The sequence below is a fragment of the Castor canadensis genome, chromosome 11 (assembly GCF_047511655.1).
Source record: "Castor canadensis chromosome 11, mCasCan1.hap1v2, whole genome shotgun sequence".
NCBI lineage: Eukaryota > Metazoa > Chordata > Mammalia > Rodentia > Castoridae > Castor > Castor canadensis.
Genome location: NC_133396.1, coordinates 121,530,209 through 121,546,385, shown reverse-complemented (window position 1 = coordinate 121,546,385; position 16,177 = coordinate 121,530,209). Strand labels below are relative to the sequence as shown.

The 16,177-nt window shown below is 35.3% G+C and overlaps 1 protein-coding gene across 5 annotated transcripts in view; it reads right to left on the bottom strand.

Moving 5' to 3' along the window:
- The window catches only part of Lpgat1 (lysophosphatidylglycerol acyltransferase 1), a 113,062-nt gene that overhangs the window by 31,701 nt on the left and 65,184 nt on the right, over window positions 1-16,177 (bottom strand). For all 5 annotated transcript variants that reach the window (XM_074048378.1, XM_074048380.1, XM_074048377.1 and 2 more), the window contains exons 3-5: window positions 8,333-8,451; window positions 4,168-4,263; window positions 835-1,108 (exon numbers count right to left, since the gene is read on the bottom strand). In XM_074048378.1, the coding sequence (XP_073904479.1) occupies window positions 835-1,108; window positions 4,168-4,263; window positions 8,333-8,451 (489 nt within the window). The remainder of the gene's footprint in view (window positions 1-834; window positions 1,109-4,167; window positions 4,264-8,332; window positions 8,452-16,177) is intronic.

Genomic DNA, 16,177 nt, shown 5'->3' with positions numbered 1-16,177 from the left:
ACATATGATTTTTGGTCTTCTGAGCCTGGCTAATCTTGCTCAGAATGTTCTCCAGTTCCATCCATTTACTTGTGAATGATAAGATTTCATTCTTCTTCATGGCTGAGTAAAATTCCATTGTGTATAATCACATTTTCTTTATCCATTTGTCAGTAGTGGGGCATCTTGGCTGTTTCCATAACTTGGCTATTGTGAATAGCGCTGCAATAAACATGGGTGTGCAGGTGCCTCTGGAGTTAGCTGAGTCACATTCCTTTGGGTATATCCCCAGGAGTGGGATTGCTGGATCATATGGCAGATCTATGTTTAGATTTTTTAAGAAGTCTCCAAATTTTTTTCCAGAGTGGTTGCACAAGAGTCTTAGTAAATACTATTAAAACTACATTAAACTTTTTCTCCATTAAAAACAAAATCCAGAAAGCTTTTTAAGAAAAATTTGAAAAATAACATATCATCACTATTCATGTTTGGAAAGCTATGATTAGTTTTTTCAAACAAGTCATTTCTGTAGCTGTATCTTTAAACCTAGCAGTTCTGCTTCTAAGAATCTATACTGCAGAAGAAGTTTCATAAATACATAGGTATTTCTGGGGATGTTTACTGTAGCAGTGGAAATCGACCTGAGTAAAGGATAGGTGGGCTTAGACGTTATACACTTCTGCATTATTTGAATAAATTATTGTAAGCATGGACTACTTTTGTAAACAGAAACATCAAAAATTCTATTTTCATCTTCTCCCTGAGTATTAGTTCCACTTGACAAAAATGATTTTTAAAAGAATAATTTTATCTTCTGGAACTCCAGAAAACAAGAAATTCTAAAAACCATCATACCTAATTCTTTAGCATCTCCTCCTGCTGGACTTCCATTTTCCTGTCGTGGTACAAGTGCATTCAGAATAATTTGTGTTGCCCCAAACCTTGGCAAAGTGACATGTGTAAGAAATGGCAAATTATTTTTCTTTGCAAATGCCTGACTTGTTTCTCGCCTCTTCCTGAGGAAGCCGCCTTCGGGAAACAAAACAATCCATTTTCGATCTCTGCTTCTGTAGTTATGCTCCAGATGCTTCTTGAGAAGCAACAGCTGCTGGTCACGAAAAGATCTTCCCTAGAAGGTACACACATAGAATAAAGACAGGTACATCTGAAATTGAAACACCGTAAGATTAAATAGAAATAACCGCTTCTAAATTACAATCCAAGTTACTGGCATTCATATAAACAAACCTTTCTTTCTGAAGGAAAAGCAATTTGCTCTGACTGCCTCAAAAGTTCATTCACCAATTCAGTGGCTGTTTACTAAGTGCCTATTACCTGTCAAGAAGAGTCTGAAACTCTAAAGACAGAGGAGTAAACAGGAGGCTCTCAGGGAGCAGATACTCTAGTTTGGGAAGGTAGTGAATATGGAGTAAAAACTCAGTTGGCAGTATGTTTTAGAAATGAAAGAGTGAAAAAATAGAAAGGGTCAAGAGGGGCAAGAGCAACTGCTACAAGGAGGTGAAATTTGAGGAAAAGCTGATAGATGAGGGAATAAGCCACATGAAGACAAGAGGCAGAACACACCAAGTGACAAGAACAAAAAGGACGAGGACCCAGAAGTAGGCATGTTCACAGCCAACGTGGCTGAGGTGATGAAGAAGGCAATCAGTGGGAAGAGATGAAACTGCAGAGGAAGACGGGACCAAATAAAAGGGCCTTGTGAAGGTTAAGCTTTGATGAGAATGCACTGGACAGTTGTTAATGGGGAAGTGTGACAATCATATTTATGTTATAAATAAGCCAAAATCTGCTAGCTCCTGTGACAAAAAGACCATAGGAGATAAGTTTGGAGAGCACAGTAGCCCACACAAGGAATCTGACAAGATTCAACTACAGTATATTCATGAGGAATGGGTACATTTAGGAAAAACTTTGTTATGTTTTTGCAGCACTAGGGTTTGAACTCGGGACCTTGAACCTGCTAAACAGGCACATCTCCAGCCCAGCATTCAGGAAAAACTTTGAAAGCAAAGTTAACAAGACATTCTAATGGACTGGATCTTCCTTGTGAAGGAAAGAGTGGAAACAGGTTGACTTAAAGATTGAAAACAGGAACCTACAACTAAATATCTTAAATGCTCTTCCTTTCAGAATGATCAATTTGCTAATCATTTCCAGTCAACAAAATTGTAAAAACTCCTCAAAATAATTCGTATGCTTTCAGTCTTTAGATTAAATGTATTCAAATGCAAAAGAAAGAAGATTTTTTTTTTTTTCCTTTTTTTTGGTATACTGGGGTTTGAACTTAGGGCCTCACACTTGCAAGGCAGGCATTCTACCACTTGAGCCACTCCACCAGCCCAGGAAGATACTTTATTGGCTGGTTTACTGAATTGAATTGATTAAGGTAATTTTTAATTTCTCAGGACTACATGTAAAATATTTTTACTATTCTTGGAAGATCTTGTCAAAAATGACTTAGTAGCAAGGTCCCAAGATAATTTTTTTTCAGTACTGGGTTTAGAACCCAGGGCCTTACCCATGTGAGTTAAGCACTGCCAGTAACCTACATTCCCAGTCCTGTTTTTCTGTTTTTTTGTCTTTGAGCTACAATCTCATTAACTTTGTCTGGGATGGTCTTGAATTCTTGATCCTCTTGCCTTTACCTCCTGAGTAGCTGGGATTATAGGCTTACACTACCATGCCTGGTTTAAATTTTTATTATCAGGTGAAAAATGAAATATGAATTTGCAAATCTCTTGTATGCACTGAAGAATACTACTCTTTGTTTATTTAAAACTTTACATTGTAATTACAAGGAAATATTCTGAAGTATATAATTTTTTCATTTCTACCTCTCAAAGTACACCAATAATGTAGCCTTTTCTAGATGCTTGAGGATCATTATTAGAATGAGCAGTCAAGCTGCACTATAAATCAGAAATTAATTCCCTCAGACCTTATGATGTCAATGCCTTGGCTAGTTTTTCCACTGGACTCTCCTAGACTGCTGAGCTTCCTAATTGCTGGTTCTGCTACCTTCTCTGAGATATTAGGGTAGGCTCTTTGTTATATTGGTCTAGTCACTGTTTTCTTTGTCCTGTGGTCCATCCCCACTTCCACTTCTTCCTGAGATTCTAGTCCATGCATCTATTTATCTCTTTTCTGGAAACACCTTTGGTTGTTCTGAGCAGAAAGTAGGTATTTGCACAGCATGTAAAAAACAAAAGCATGTTCTGTACATAAAACTGTGTAGAGCAAACAGGGTATGTCCTATGACACTCATTTTCAGAGCTTAGCTTTCTGTTCACTTCTGGCTTATTTCTATATTTATGGGTCTTAGAAGAGGCTTCATTTGATTCACCAATTACTCATGAAGTACTGAGGTATACTGTACAATTCAGGTTAAAGTTGCTAAATATATAAACATCAAATAAGTGTGGCATTACATACATGGAAACTTTTACATATCATATTTTGGTTTCCATTTTGGAGAAAATAAAAGTATGTGATCCTAGCAGCACATGAGGGAAATACTACAAGGCAGTGCTGACTGGATAAGAGGTCACGTATGATCCTTTTTCCTACAGTATACTTTTCCTCATGGTTGGGACTCTTCTCAATTCATTCTCATCTATCAAATCTATATTTAACTCCTTGTGCCAAATATCATGTTCTCCTTTGGGAGAAAACTTTAGTAAGCACTAAAGCTTTATAAAATGTGAGTGTATCACATAACAGGACCTTGTAAATGAAAATAATAGTGATAATATAGCTAATGACATGGTAATCATGACAAAAATGAGGATGAAGGTAGCAGGAACTATTCTGAGTGCTTTACATGCATTGCTTCAATCAATCCCCACAAAAGTGTTGAAGGAGATTACTCTCTATTATTTTCATGTGAAAAATGAGGAAACGTTGACCATTTAAGTAATTTGCCCAATTCACATAGCTAAAAGCTGAAGAGCAGGGAATGTCATAGGTGCTTGGAAAGTCCATGATAGGCATCTTATTACTTATGCTTACTTAAATTCAGATTTAAATAAATGTTCAGAGAACAAAGACTCAGATGAAGAGCTTCCCAAGACACTAGAACTGGCTGTACTGTTTTGCTATGCCTCTTTTTGTAATCAAGAATCAGTTTGACTGGGCTATTACTGGAAAAAAAAAATGTTTATCACTTACCTGTCTTATAAAGAAGTCTCCATGAATTAGAGAAACAATTCCAAAGTTTGTGTACTTAAAAATATGATCCATCAGCCACATCATTTGAGCAACAACCTAAAATATTTAAAAGCCAGAAATAATGAAATGTTATTGAAGAAATCAGATTGTAGTTCAGCCAAGTCTCCAAGTTTTAAATAATCATCCAAATATATTTCTTAATTAATAACTAAATATTAAAAATCAAATGCTCTTTCTACAAATATAGCACAGTTACTGGTAGAGTTTACATAAAAAATTACAGGTCTTGATTGCAGTGTTAGAAGGCTGAGTCATAGGTAACACACATCACTACACAACAAATGAAGATCAATTAACTTCTTAAATTTGGAATTAATGATTTCAAATTTCTACCACCTAAACAAGGTTTCTGGAAAGTCTTGTAACTTGTAGAATTATATTGAATCAATGCAATAAAATGGTTAGCATTAACAAATGAGGGATGTACACAAAAATTTATAAAATGTGCGTGTGCCTTAATGGTTGAAATATAAAAAGTTATTGTTCAAAATAAGAGAATATTTACAAAATAATCTAATAAAGTGATTCACACAATCTATTATGTTATGAAGAATATTTATTAGTTTGTGCAAGGTCATATTTTTTGCCAGCATAAAAATATTTATAATGCCTAAGTCCTTAAACACAAAAAATATTATCCATTGCTGACAAGAGGTAATTCCCATATTGATAGCAGAATATTTCCTTTTAAGCAAATTCAAAAATTAAAAGTAAGTATAAACAGAATCTAATTAATGAACTGGTTAATTGTTCTTTCCTGAGGAAATAAGCATTTCTTGTTAAAAGCCTTAAATAAAGTGAAAGTTAAAACTGCAGTGCAAAATGCAATGAGCTCTACTTTAGCTTCCCATAGGAATAACAAATGTAAACACCATCTCCAAGCACCAAATTATGTGAACTCACATATCAGGGAAAAACTGAACAACTGACACCCATGTGCTGCTTTTACAAAAGCATTACAAAAGCTCAATGATAACATGTTACAACACCTGCCTTAATTTTTCAGTGGAATAACCCCTATTCCATCAGATTTACTGTATTAAATCACTTTAATGGTTTACAAAAATGAAGCTGGGCATGGTGGTGCACACCTGTAATCCCAGCTATTCAGGAGGCAAACATCAGGAGGATCTCCAGTCAAAGCCAGCCTGGGCAAATAGTTCACAAGACCCTATTTTGAAAATACCTAACATAAAAAAAGTGCTGGCAAAGGTGCTCAAGTGGTAGAGTGCCTGTCTAGCAAGCATGAGGCCCTGAGTTCAAACCCCAGTCCCATTAAAAAAAAAAAAAGTTAAAAAAAGTTTTAAAAGAAAGACACGTGACCAGTGAAAAACCGAGTCACCACATTAATACAAGTAATACAATCATTAGCATCTCATTTCTCATTCTTGTTTTACTTTCAATGATGAATTCTTTAATTAAATCAAGATTTGAACTAATGGAATTTGTTGAAAAGTGACTCAAGGAACAGACAAAATGTAGATTCAAACTATAAAACATTTTAACTTTATACAAAGTATGAAGTATAGCTGCAATTTATTGGTCTCTGGGTTTAAAACACCAGCACTGTAGTAATTAGCTTTTATGTTTAATCCTTCATTTATGGCAGACTTACCTCTGCAGTATAAGGGTCACCTAAAATAAGTAACAATCTCAGATGGTTTATATTCTGAGATTCATATGGGTAATTCTGACCTCACTTATTTCAGGGGAAATGTTATAAGTTAATAAATGTTTATTAAATGAGTAAGAAGTTTCTTTTGGCCAAAATAAAAATTCCTACTTTCATCATAAGTTTCCATAAAAGGACAAGATGCCTCACTTTACAGACACTAGCACAAATACTAACGCAGTTAGAAATTACAATTATTTCTATGTTTCCTATTCTTCAAGGGGGAAAAAAAAAGGATCAGAGGATCAGTAAACACTGAATCAAGTGATTTAGTGAATCATCAGCTGAATTAATCAATCATCAGTCACTTGAATCAACCTGGTCAATGTCTGATAGGTCTACATCGATTGCTCTTTATCTGGAAGCACAGATTTTCTGTATGTCAAAACATCATCTAGAGTGACTTAAATAAATGACTCCACTGTATGTCCTTTTGAAGTTTTCATAAGGTCAACAATTCTCCATTGATGAGTATGGAAATTTAAAAGGACAATTTTTGTTATCATAATGATTAGAGAGTGCAACCAACACCAGGATAGTTCTTAAACAACAGTGATGTCCTACCAAAATACCAGCAGTGCCAGTAATTTTTAAAATGGTCTACCATTTAGCAATAGCCCTCTTATGAATGAACCCATAGAATAATCAATAAATCAAACAGACATTTGTATTTGTAAATATAACCTAATATTACTCCAGGCTTATCAAGCAGGAGGTAGAGATTATAATGCTTCTGCCCATACACTTCTCAATTTTTCTCTTGTAAGGTAAAATTTTAAAAAGCTCTTCTAGATTTTAAATTATTTGGTAATACCAGAACATTACTAAAAATGTTCCATATTAACTAACTTGAAAATAAAAACAAAATTACTTAGGACAGGAAAATGAACCTAGACAAATTAACTCAGATATTTTTACATAAGCAAACCAACCAATCAACCTTCCTTTTGTCAACCTGACTAATGAATTTCAATTACCTAACGTTCTGGTTAATACTGCTACCATCTTTGCCAAACTGGAGTTTGAATACAGTTAGGCATATTTACACTGATCATTTTAATTATTCTTTGAGATTGAAAAAAAAAATTAAGGACACAGTATGCTCTCAGAATAATTACTATAAGTGCAGTTATTACATCAGTGAGAATAAAAAGATTAGTTAATTGAGTGTTCTCTTTTATAAAAAGCCAAAGTAGTTCTTATAAAATTTTAACATCACAAATTTAAGAGACAAGCAATAAGTATTATCATAGGTACACACATCTTATCTACACAGTAACATTCTTTTAACAATCCAAGATTCTGAACATAAGACAGGATTGAATTTATCATCCTAGCAAGATTATACGTTTTTTTTTTTTTAAGATAAACAAGAAAAACAGATCCTGCAATAATCAAACATGTTTTTCTTTTAATCTCACCTTGTTTTCTGACCTTACCCTGCTCTGGTGAATCAAAATCTCTAGACCTAATAATCAGCTTAGATTTATTTTTGCCCAAAATTATTTCACTAAAGAGGACAGCCCTTGCTTTACCACTGTTTCTAACTAAATTCTGCTCATCCTTCAAGGCCAAGTTTTGTCCTGAACCCTCCACAAAGTTTTCTATACCCACCAGTTGATGAGCTCACCTTCAACTAAAGTCCTTTTATTTTGCAAATAAATATTGCTCGTGATACTGTCCCTCCACCTGTTACTGGATTGCTGGCTCCTTGAGAGAAGGATAGTATCTATACTTCTTAAAGCCACTGGCCACGAATATTAAGCACTATTGTTTGGCTTATTCACTGTTAGGCCAAATACCAACTCCATTAATTTTAAACATTATTCATTCATTTTGTTTTCTGTGAACTGAACTTCTTTAACTTCTCAAGTAATAATTCTTTTAATTACAAAGACCAACTTATTTTTTAAAATCCACCTAACTTTATATATTAAATATATAAAGCTTATATTTTAATTATCAATATAAGCAACTTAAAATTAACAGTTCAACATAGTCTTAGTAGAACTAGATAAAAACAAGTCTAATATCAGTGACTGTAAATGAAATTCAAAGTAACTTTGACCTAATTTTCTTCTTGCTAAGATCAACTAATTCACTGATTACTTTTATTTTCCTGTAAAGGAAGTATTAGGCAATACTTCTTTCTGTGTATGTATTCCTCAAAGTGATATTATTTCCCTTCAAGACAGTTCTTAAACTATATTAACTTTGCTTTCATCCTAGTTACTATCTTGAAAGTTTTATTGAGATGTAATTTACACTATCCCAGTTATTTATCTTTTTAAGTCCGTAAGTCTCGCCCTTGGAATGACTTCTAATTATATATTTTTCTTTCCAATATTCTCTGAAGTTATGAGAGAAGTATACATATTAAGTGCAAGTCTCTGTGTCACACGACAGAAAGATACTACCTTCAGGATGGCTTACCAGTCCCTTGTCCTGAAGGCACATCATCAGTGTGCACACATCTCCTGTTGCCTGGTGGTTCACCAACATCACTGCTTCATCTTTTGAAATTGCTTTAATATCTTCTCCCCACTCCATCACTGTAAGAAAAAAAGTTTCAAAGTGTCATTTAAAGATTTTTATATGACTAGAAACCTTCTATTACAGAAAAAATGTATACATTAATGATGACATGTCTCCTAGTTAAAACTGCTGAAAGTTTAGAAGTTTATCACTATAAAAATCAGAATGTTGATATAATTTTTTACAGAGCCCCAAAGTATCCATTAAAATATTAAATAGTCATACTTTTGATGTGGAAGTTCTAGGTCCTAGAATTTATCCTACAGAATCCAAATAGAATTGCCAAATAGGAAAAATATAGGTATAAAGAATGTTTGTTACAACTTAAATGTTTACCAGCAGAGGAATGAACAAGAAAATTATGATATAAAGGAAGAGTATAAATCCATTGAAAGAATACAGAGTATCACTATATACTAACTGCCCAAACTGTATTACCTACATACATACATATATATGTTAGTTATTGTCTAAGGTCCCTAGCTCATAACTACTCCCCAATCCAGGAATAGAAAGTAGAATTTCTCTCCCATGTGGCCAGTCATTGGTCACTCAGACTCTAATCTTCTCTAACCTTCCTTGTCTGATAGAAAAGACGCCCATTTCAGAAGGGATCCTGACAGGAAGGAATGCTGAACAGACAGGCCTTGCTGGGTTTCCCAACCCATTTATTAGCATTTGATGTGCAATGAAGTCTCCATAAAATCCCCAAATCTCTGACAGGGTTCAAAGAGCTGAACATGTAAAGTCCCTGGAAGGTGGCACTCTAGAGAAGGCACAGAGGCCCTCATACACCACCTTCTGTATCTCTTCATCTGTATCATTTGCAATATCCTCTACAATAAAGTGGTAAGTGTGTTTCCCTGAGTTCTGTGACCCACTTGAGCAAATTAATTAAACCCTAGAAGGGAACCCTGATTTATAACTGGCTGGTCAGAAGTACAGGTAAAACAACCTGGGGCTTGTAATTGGCTGTACCACTGGGAGCGGGGACAGTATGAGGAACTGATCCATCAACCTGTGGATCTGATGCTATCTCCAGATGCATGGTGTCAGAAGTGACCTGGATCTGAAGAGGCCCAGCTGGTGTCCATTGTAGAACTGACTGCTTGCTTGGTGTTTGAAGGGAAAAGACCCCACCCACCTGGAGTCAAGTAATCAGTATTAGGAGAGTATAGTAGGAGAACTTGAGTTTTTTATAATCCAGGACTTCTCACATGCTAGGCAAACACTCTGTCACTGAACTACACCCCCAACACTTGGGGTTGAATTTTTCTCTTCACTGTATCTTTGAGGCAAGTCATAAAACAGCATTACACAGCATATCCCATCTTTTTAAAGGAGAAATAAAATTTATGCATTATTCAAGGACAGAAAAAAGCCTAAGGGAATAAATTCCAAACTATTAATACTGATAATCATTAGGAGGTGGTTCCTATACCCTCTAATTTCTACAGTATAAAAAAAATTTGAACATTATAAAAACACATATTTTCACTTTAAAATAAGAAAACAAGTAAGAAAAGTTAAGTTTGTTTAAAATTTCTAAATGAAAAATATTATACCAAAACCTACTACATTCTAAGGAAGAGTAGTATTGGCTCATTTTATAGAGCAAATTTACTTCACAGAAAACATGAAATTGAGCATTAGTTTTCAAAATGTTTGAATTTTACGAGAGCTTCTAGGATTCTTCCAGTGCCTGAAGTGAGTTATCAGAGAGCAACTACACGTTAGTATTCACCTTTACCCTACCCTCACCTAACTGTGGTATGTGACAGTTCTGGATGACAAAGACGGGAGGCCTGGAACCAACCAGCTGCATATTTCCCAGCCTCCCTCCTGCCCACTCACCCCTCACTGTCACCCCAGTATACTGGAGCTCCTCATAATACAGGGAGCTCTTTGTAAGAGTTCATTTGAGAAGAGTGTTCCGCCAATTTCTTCTTTCTGTTGAAACCCATTTAAGCGAGTCATCTATCCCTTCATATTAAAGATCCTAAAATTCCGTACTGAGGAAATTTTCAGCAGTGCTAAAAATACATCAAAGTTGTGGTACCTACATGTAAAATGAAGTATTGCAATCATTCTATCAGACATTATTACTCATATCCAAATAGTTCACAATGTCTATGTAAAAGCATTTTTTTTTTATTTTTAAATGAATGCATATGGAAACTATGTTAAGGAATGATGGCCCATGCTTCTTAGAAACTGAGGCAGGACCTGGGAAAGCCCAGCCTCTTGCAAACTTCAGCAGCAACAATTCCTCTCTGGGGCCCTTCCTTCGCTAAGCTCCCAACTCGGTTCAGCTGACACACTCACTTTACTGAAATCTATTCAAACAACTGATACATTGCTGGAGGAAGTTGAAATTGGTACTTTTTTTTTCTGTACTAGGGTTTGAACTCAGGGCCTTGAGCTTGCAAGGCAGGCACTCTACCACTTGAGCCACACCCCCAGAAATTGGTATACGTTTTGTGGAAATCAATTTGGTCAATATATTTGACAATTAAGAAGTGCACAAACCTTTTTACCTAGCAATCCTACTTCTAGGAACTCATCCTGTGTGTGTGTGTGTATATATATATATACTCATTTATGTGCAAAATGATATGTATGCAAGGTTATTTACTATAGCATTGTTTGCAAGAGCCTTTTCATCTTTAGGAAAACAGCTAAAAGGGAGACCAGCTCAAACTCATAGAAATAGAAATGCCAGGAGATGAGGGAAGGGAAAGAGAACAATTGTTTCATGAATATAGTCACCCTTCTTTATCTGCAGTAAACTGGTTCCAGTAGCCCCTGAGGATATCAAATCTGTCAATACACAAGTCCCTTGTAAAAAGTGACATAGTATTCACATGTATCTGTGTTCATCCTCTAATATACTTTAAGTCATCTCTATGTTACTCATGATACCTAATACAATGTAAATTGTTGCTAAACTGCATTGTTCAGGAAATAACGACAAGAAAAAAGTTTATATATTTTCAGTTCAGATGTTAATGTTTCCAAATATTTTCAATCCATAGTTGAATCCATAGTTGTGAAACCCACAAATATGGAGAGCCAACTGTGTGGAGTTTCAGTTTCAAAAGATGAAAACTTTTGGAAACTGGTTGCACAACCATGTAAATATACTTAATATTACCAAAGTGTATTGAAAGAGTTAAGATGGTAACTTTCAAGTTATGTGTATTTTTACACAATTAAAATATTTTAAAAGGGAGACTAGCTAAATGAATAATATCCATGGCATGGACAGCGATGTGATGGGCTACTATGCGACCACAGCATTTGTGTACTAATATGGAGTAATGGACTCTAAGAAAGAAAGCAAAGTGTAACAGTGTGAAGGATGCCATTAGCTGTGTTTTTTTAAGGAAGGAGAATAAATTTACTAAGTTAAAAGTGCCCAAATCATGGTCCTGTTGATAGCCCTTCAATGGAGACAGACAGACAGACAGATACACACACACACACCATATTCTTTCATTCAGCAAATCAGCATCGGGCACTGTTAGTTGTAGATATAAAGAAGAACATTTCAGATATTATTTTAAAGTTAGTAGCAGTTTAAAAAAAGAAAAAGCTTATCTTGGTTCTATAAATATTGGACTAAGATGTGGAAAGTTTTCTTGTTGGTTCCACATCTACATAAATATATAAATGTACATAATTCATAAATAGATGTTTCATAACCAAACATTCCTACAATGGAATCTCTGTTACATGAATGGAAAATAGAATAGTCTCAGGCTCATGCAGTGGAGAAGTATATATGTGATTTAACTACAAATAAAATAATTTTTTACATAAAATGTACCTTATCTGTCTGTTTTATATAATGTAGATAATCTAATAAGTATGATTATTTTAAATATCAAAATATAAATTAACTTGGATCCTTTGTTTTCTAAGACAGTATTTTCTAAGACAGGATTTCCCAGCACAAGCTGGCCTCAAACTCATGATCCTCCTGCTTCAGCCTCCCAAGTGCTGGGATTACAGGTGTGTACCACCACATCCAACAGGATCCCTCTTTACTGGCTCAAATAGTAAGTATATCCCCCAAATCCACATCTACCCAAAAGTTACCAGTCATGTTAAGACGAGGTCATTCTGGAGTAGGGCATGTCCTAAATCTAAATCCAATGTGACATTTGGACACAGACACACACAGGTAGAATGCCATGTAAGGAAGGACCCTTCCCTAGCCCTGCTAACGACTTGATTTCAGACTTCTAGCCTCGAGAACTGTGAAGATAAATTTCTGGGGGTTTTTGTTTGTTTGTGGCATGGGGGATTGAACTCAGGACCTCATGCTTGCCAGGCAGGCTCTCTACCACTTGAGCCACACCTCCACTCAAATTTCTGTTATTTTAAGCCAACTAGTTTGTGGCACTTTGTAATGGCAGCTCCACCCCCAGCTTTCCTATCCCTTTTTTCCCCTTTGTATTCTATTTACCCCCAAATTATAGACTTTTTCATATCAAGTATAGAAAGCATTACATTATGCTTTTATTATCTACAACATTTTAGATTTCTAACATTATGTATGATAAATGGTTACCAATATTCATTTCTAAATATTTTCAAAGTACAATCTTTAAGAGTTGATCCAACATGTTTTATCCTCTCAACCAGAACTTAGCCAAGACTTACTTCTTGACTCAATGTTAATTTACTAAGACACATAGTCATACAAAAATCAAAGAAGTAAAGGTGGCTGGATTAAATTTTTATCAAGAAATTACCCTAATGCAGCAATAAAGTCACTCTTAATTTTTAATAATCCAAATTTTATTCAACAAATTTAATCTCATATATATGGCTTTCTTTTTTAAAACATACTTTAAGAATCACATTTGTAAAGTTAAATGACTAATAAAATTAAGACAAAAATCATTTGTAGGGAAAGAACAATTTATTTTATATATGAAGTAGCTATGTTCCTCAGTTATCCTAGGATCAGTAAATATAATACAGCTAGTTATCTTAACCAAGGGATATTATTATTCATATATTCAAGAACAGAAGCTATGGACACCTGCCAGTTCATAAATTGTACTTGTTTTTTTTTTTTTTTTTTTTTTTTTTTTTATTTTATTTTATTTTATTTTTTTTTTTCATTTTTCTTTTATTATTCATATGTGCATACAAGGCTTGGTTCATTTCTCCCCCCTGCCCCCACCCCCTCCCTTACCACCCACTCCACCCCCTCCCGCTCCCCCCCTCAATACCCAGCAGAAACTATTTTGCCCTTATCTCTAATTTTGTTGTAGAGAGAGTATAAGCAATAATAGGAAGGAACAAGGGGTTTTGCTGGTTGAGATAAGGATAGCTATACAGGGCATTGACTCACATTGATTTCCTGTGTGTGGGTGTTACCTTCTAGAACAAAAATATTATAACACACTGTTCTGTGAACTGAATTCTAAAAAAGAATTGGGTCAGGTCTACCATTTCCAGAGGGAATGAAGGACAACAGAATAAAAACTAGCAGAAAAGTCTTCTAGTTAGAATGAATTTTAAAATTTTTCATTAGAGAACAAAGCTAGGCTGGGCAAGATGGCTCACACCTGTAATCCTAGCTACTTGGAAGGCAGAGATCCGGAGGATTGCAGTTTGAGGCCAGGCCAGGCAAAAGGTTTGTGAGACCTCATCTTAAACAGCAGCTGGGCATGATGGCGTGTATCTGTTATCCCACATATGAGGGAAGTATAAACAGGAGGATCGAGGTTCAAGCCAGCTTGGGCAAAAAGTGAGGTCCAAAAATAACTAAAAGAAAATATACTGGGTACATGGCTAAGTGGTAGAGTAGTAGAGTAAGAATGCAGCCCTGAGTTCAAAGCCTAGTACCCCCTCACCCCCCCACACACAAAGCTAAACTACTCTCTTTCTCTTTCTAACATATATATCAACACACCTCTCCCAAAATTTACAAATTAAAATTGATCAGGACAGTTCACATCTCAGAAAGAAACCAAAAATAACCCATCAAAAACTCCTTAAAAACAGTGACGCTAAAGTCATTATATTGACTCACAAAACAAGATTAGCATGGAGAAGAAAGATTGCTTAACATATAACCATAAATTACTTTTCAAAGTTCAAACAGAATTATGCCTACTAGCTGATGCCTCAAACTATTTTTACCATTCTGTGCTTTATTTTTCTCATTTATGAAACACTATTAATATCATTAATACCACTCAAACATGTGGTGAAAATGGATGATATATAATTGATGGTACAATAGAGATCCTAGGAATCACCATTAATTAAAAGAGTTAGGCCTTCTGTGTCATGCAAAGTTAGACATTCCAATATGAACAGTAAAGATTTCAGAGCAAAAATACCCCATGAATGAGTATCACATAGCTCAAGAACTATGGCTTTCCACAGCCCATGTCACAGGCCTACCTCTATAGACTTTCCAAGGTCAGAGTTTGGAAAGCAAGTGAGGCAAGAAATTTTTCGAAAGAGTGAGGATGTTAATACAGGGTGACGTGAGAAAGCAGCTTAGAGCACTGGTTAACAGAGAGCAGACTGTGAGGAAGCCAAAACAGGGGAGATTAAGCGAAGGAGGGAGGGAGGGAGGACATAAGACAGAGACACTTGATCTCCACAACATTCCATTCAAACTTCCAGAAGGAAGGCTCAGACATTTTGAAAATTCCCTAGGGTGAATCTAATGAATACTTCTAAGGCAAAGTCACTATAATTGAAATGTCGATGTGTTTTTTAAATTTTATTCTTTTAAAAGCAAGTTGTCCTAAACACACTAGGAAATCACAGTAAATACCCTGTTTTGGGCATTCAAAATAGAAGAGGCTAAAAGTTGTGGCACAAGGTTCAAGTAGTAGTTTTTGGAGGAGTTGCTTAACTACAATAACAATAGTAGCATACATTATTAAGTACACGTAAGTAAATAATAATCTTAATGGCTGACATTTATGAGTGCTTATATGCCAGACGTTAGTAATTAGTAATCATCACTTTCTTATTTAATCTTCACAAAATCTCAAAAGTACAGATAGTACTATACCCAACTTTCAAATGAGGAGAATGAGGTGCAAAAGGCTAAGCACTGTTTTCAAAGTTACATGGTTGGGAAGCAGGAAAATTAGGATTCAAAACCACTGTATCATACTGTCCCTGTTGACATGCTACAGGTCAAAGAACCTCACAGACAAGACCTTGGAAAAACTGCCAAGCAGTTCCTAAAGTTGTCTGTACATGATGATGCCAGGGAGAAGGGTGGATATGCCAAGTCCTGAAGACCTCAACAAATAAGGTTGGTGGGTGGCAGCAACTGGTTTTGAATGACAGCTGAATAATAACCAAATCTAAAGAGGCAATGGGTAACTAAAAAAACAAACGTTGTCTTTGGGTTTGGAATCAGGCATCTTAAATTTAATATGGTTAATGTAAAGTTGGCTCTTTTCCCTAGATTTCTCCATTATAATAAATTACTTGTTCACCTAGTCATCTCAAGACAAACATCAGATCCCCTTTGACCCTTTCTTTCCTTAATTCTCCACAATCAGTCCATCTCTAAGTCCTGTCTACCCTCCCTACATCTTCTGTGTCTCTTCTTTACTACTATTATTCTAGTTCAAGCCACAAACAATTCTCACCTGGACTCCTGCAGCAACCTTCTAGCTAGTCTTCTTGCTTCCACTCTGGCTACCTAAAGAAATCTTCCCAATTCCAATTTCAAATATTAAAATCAGA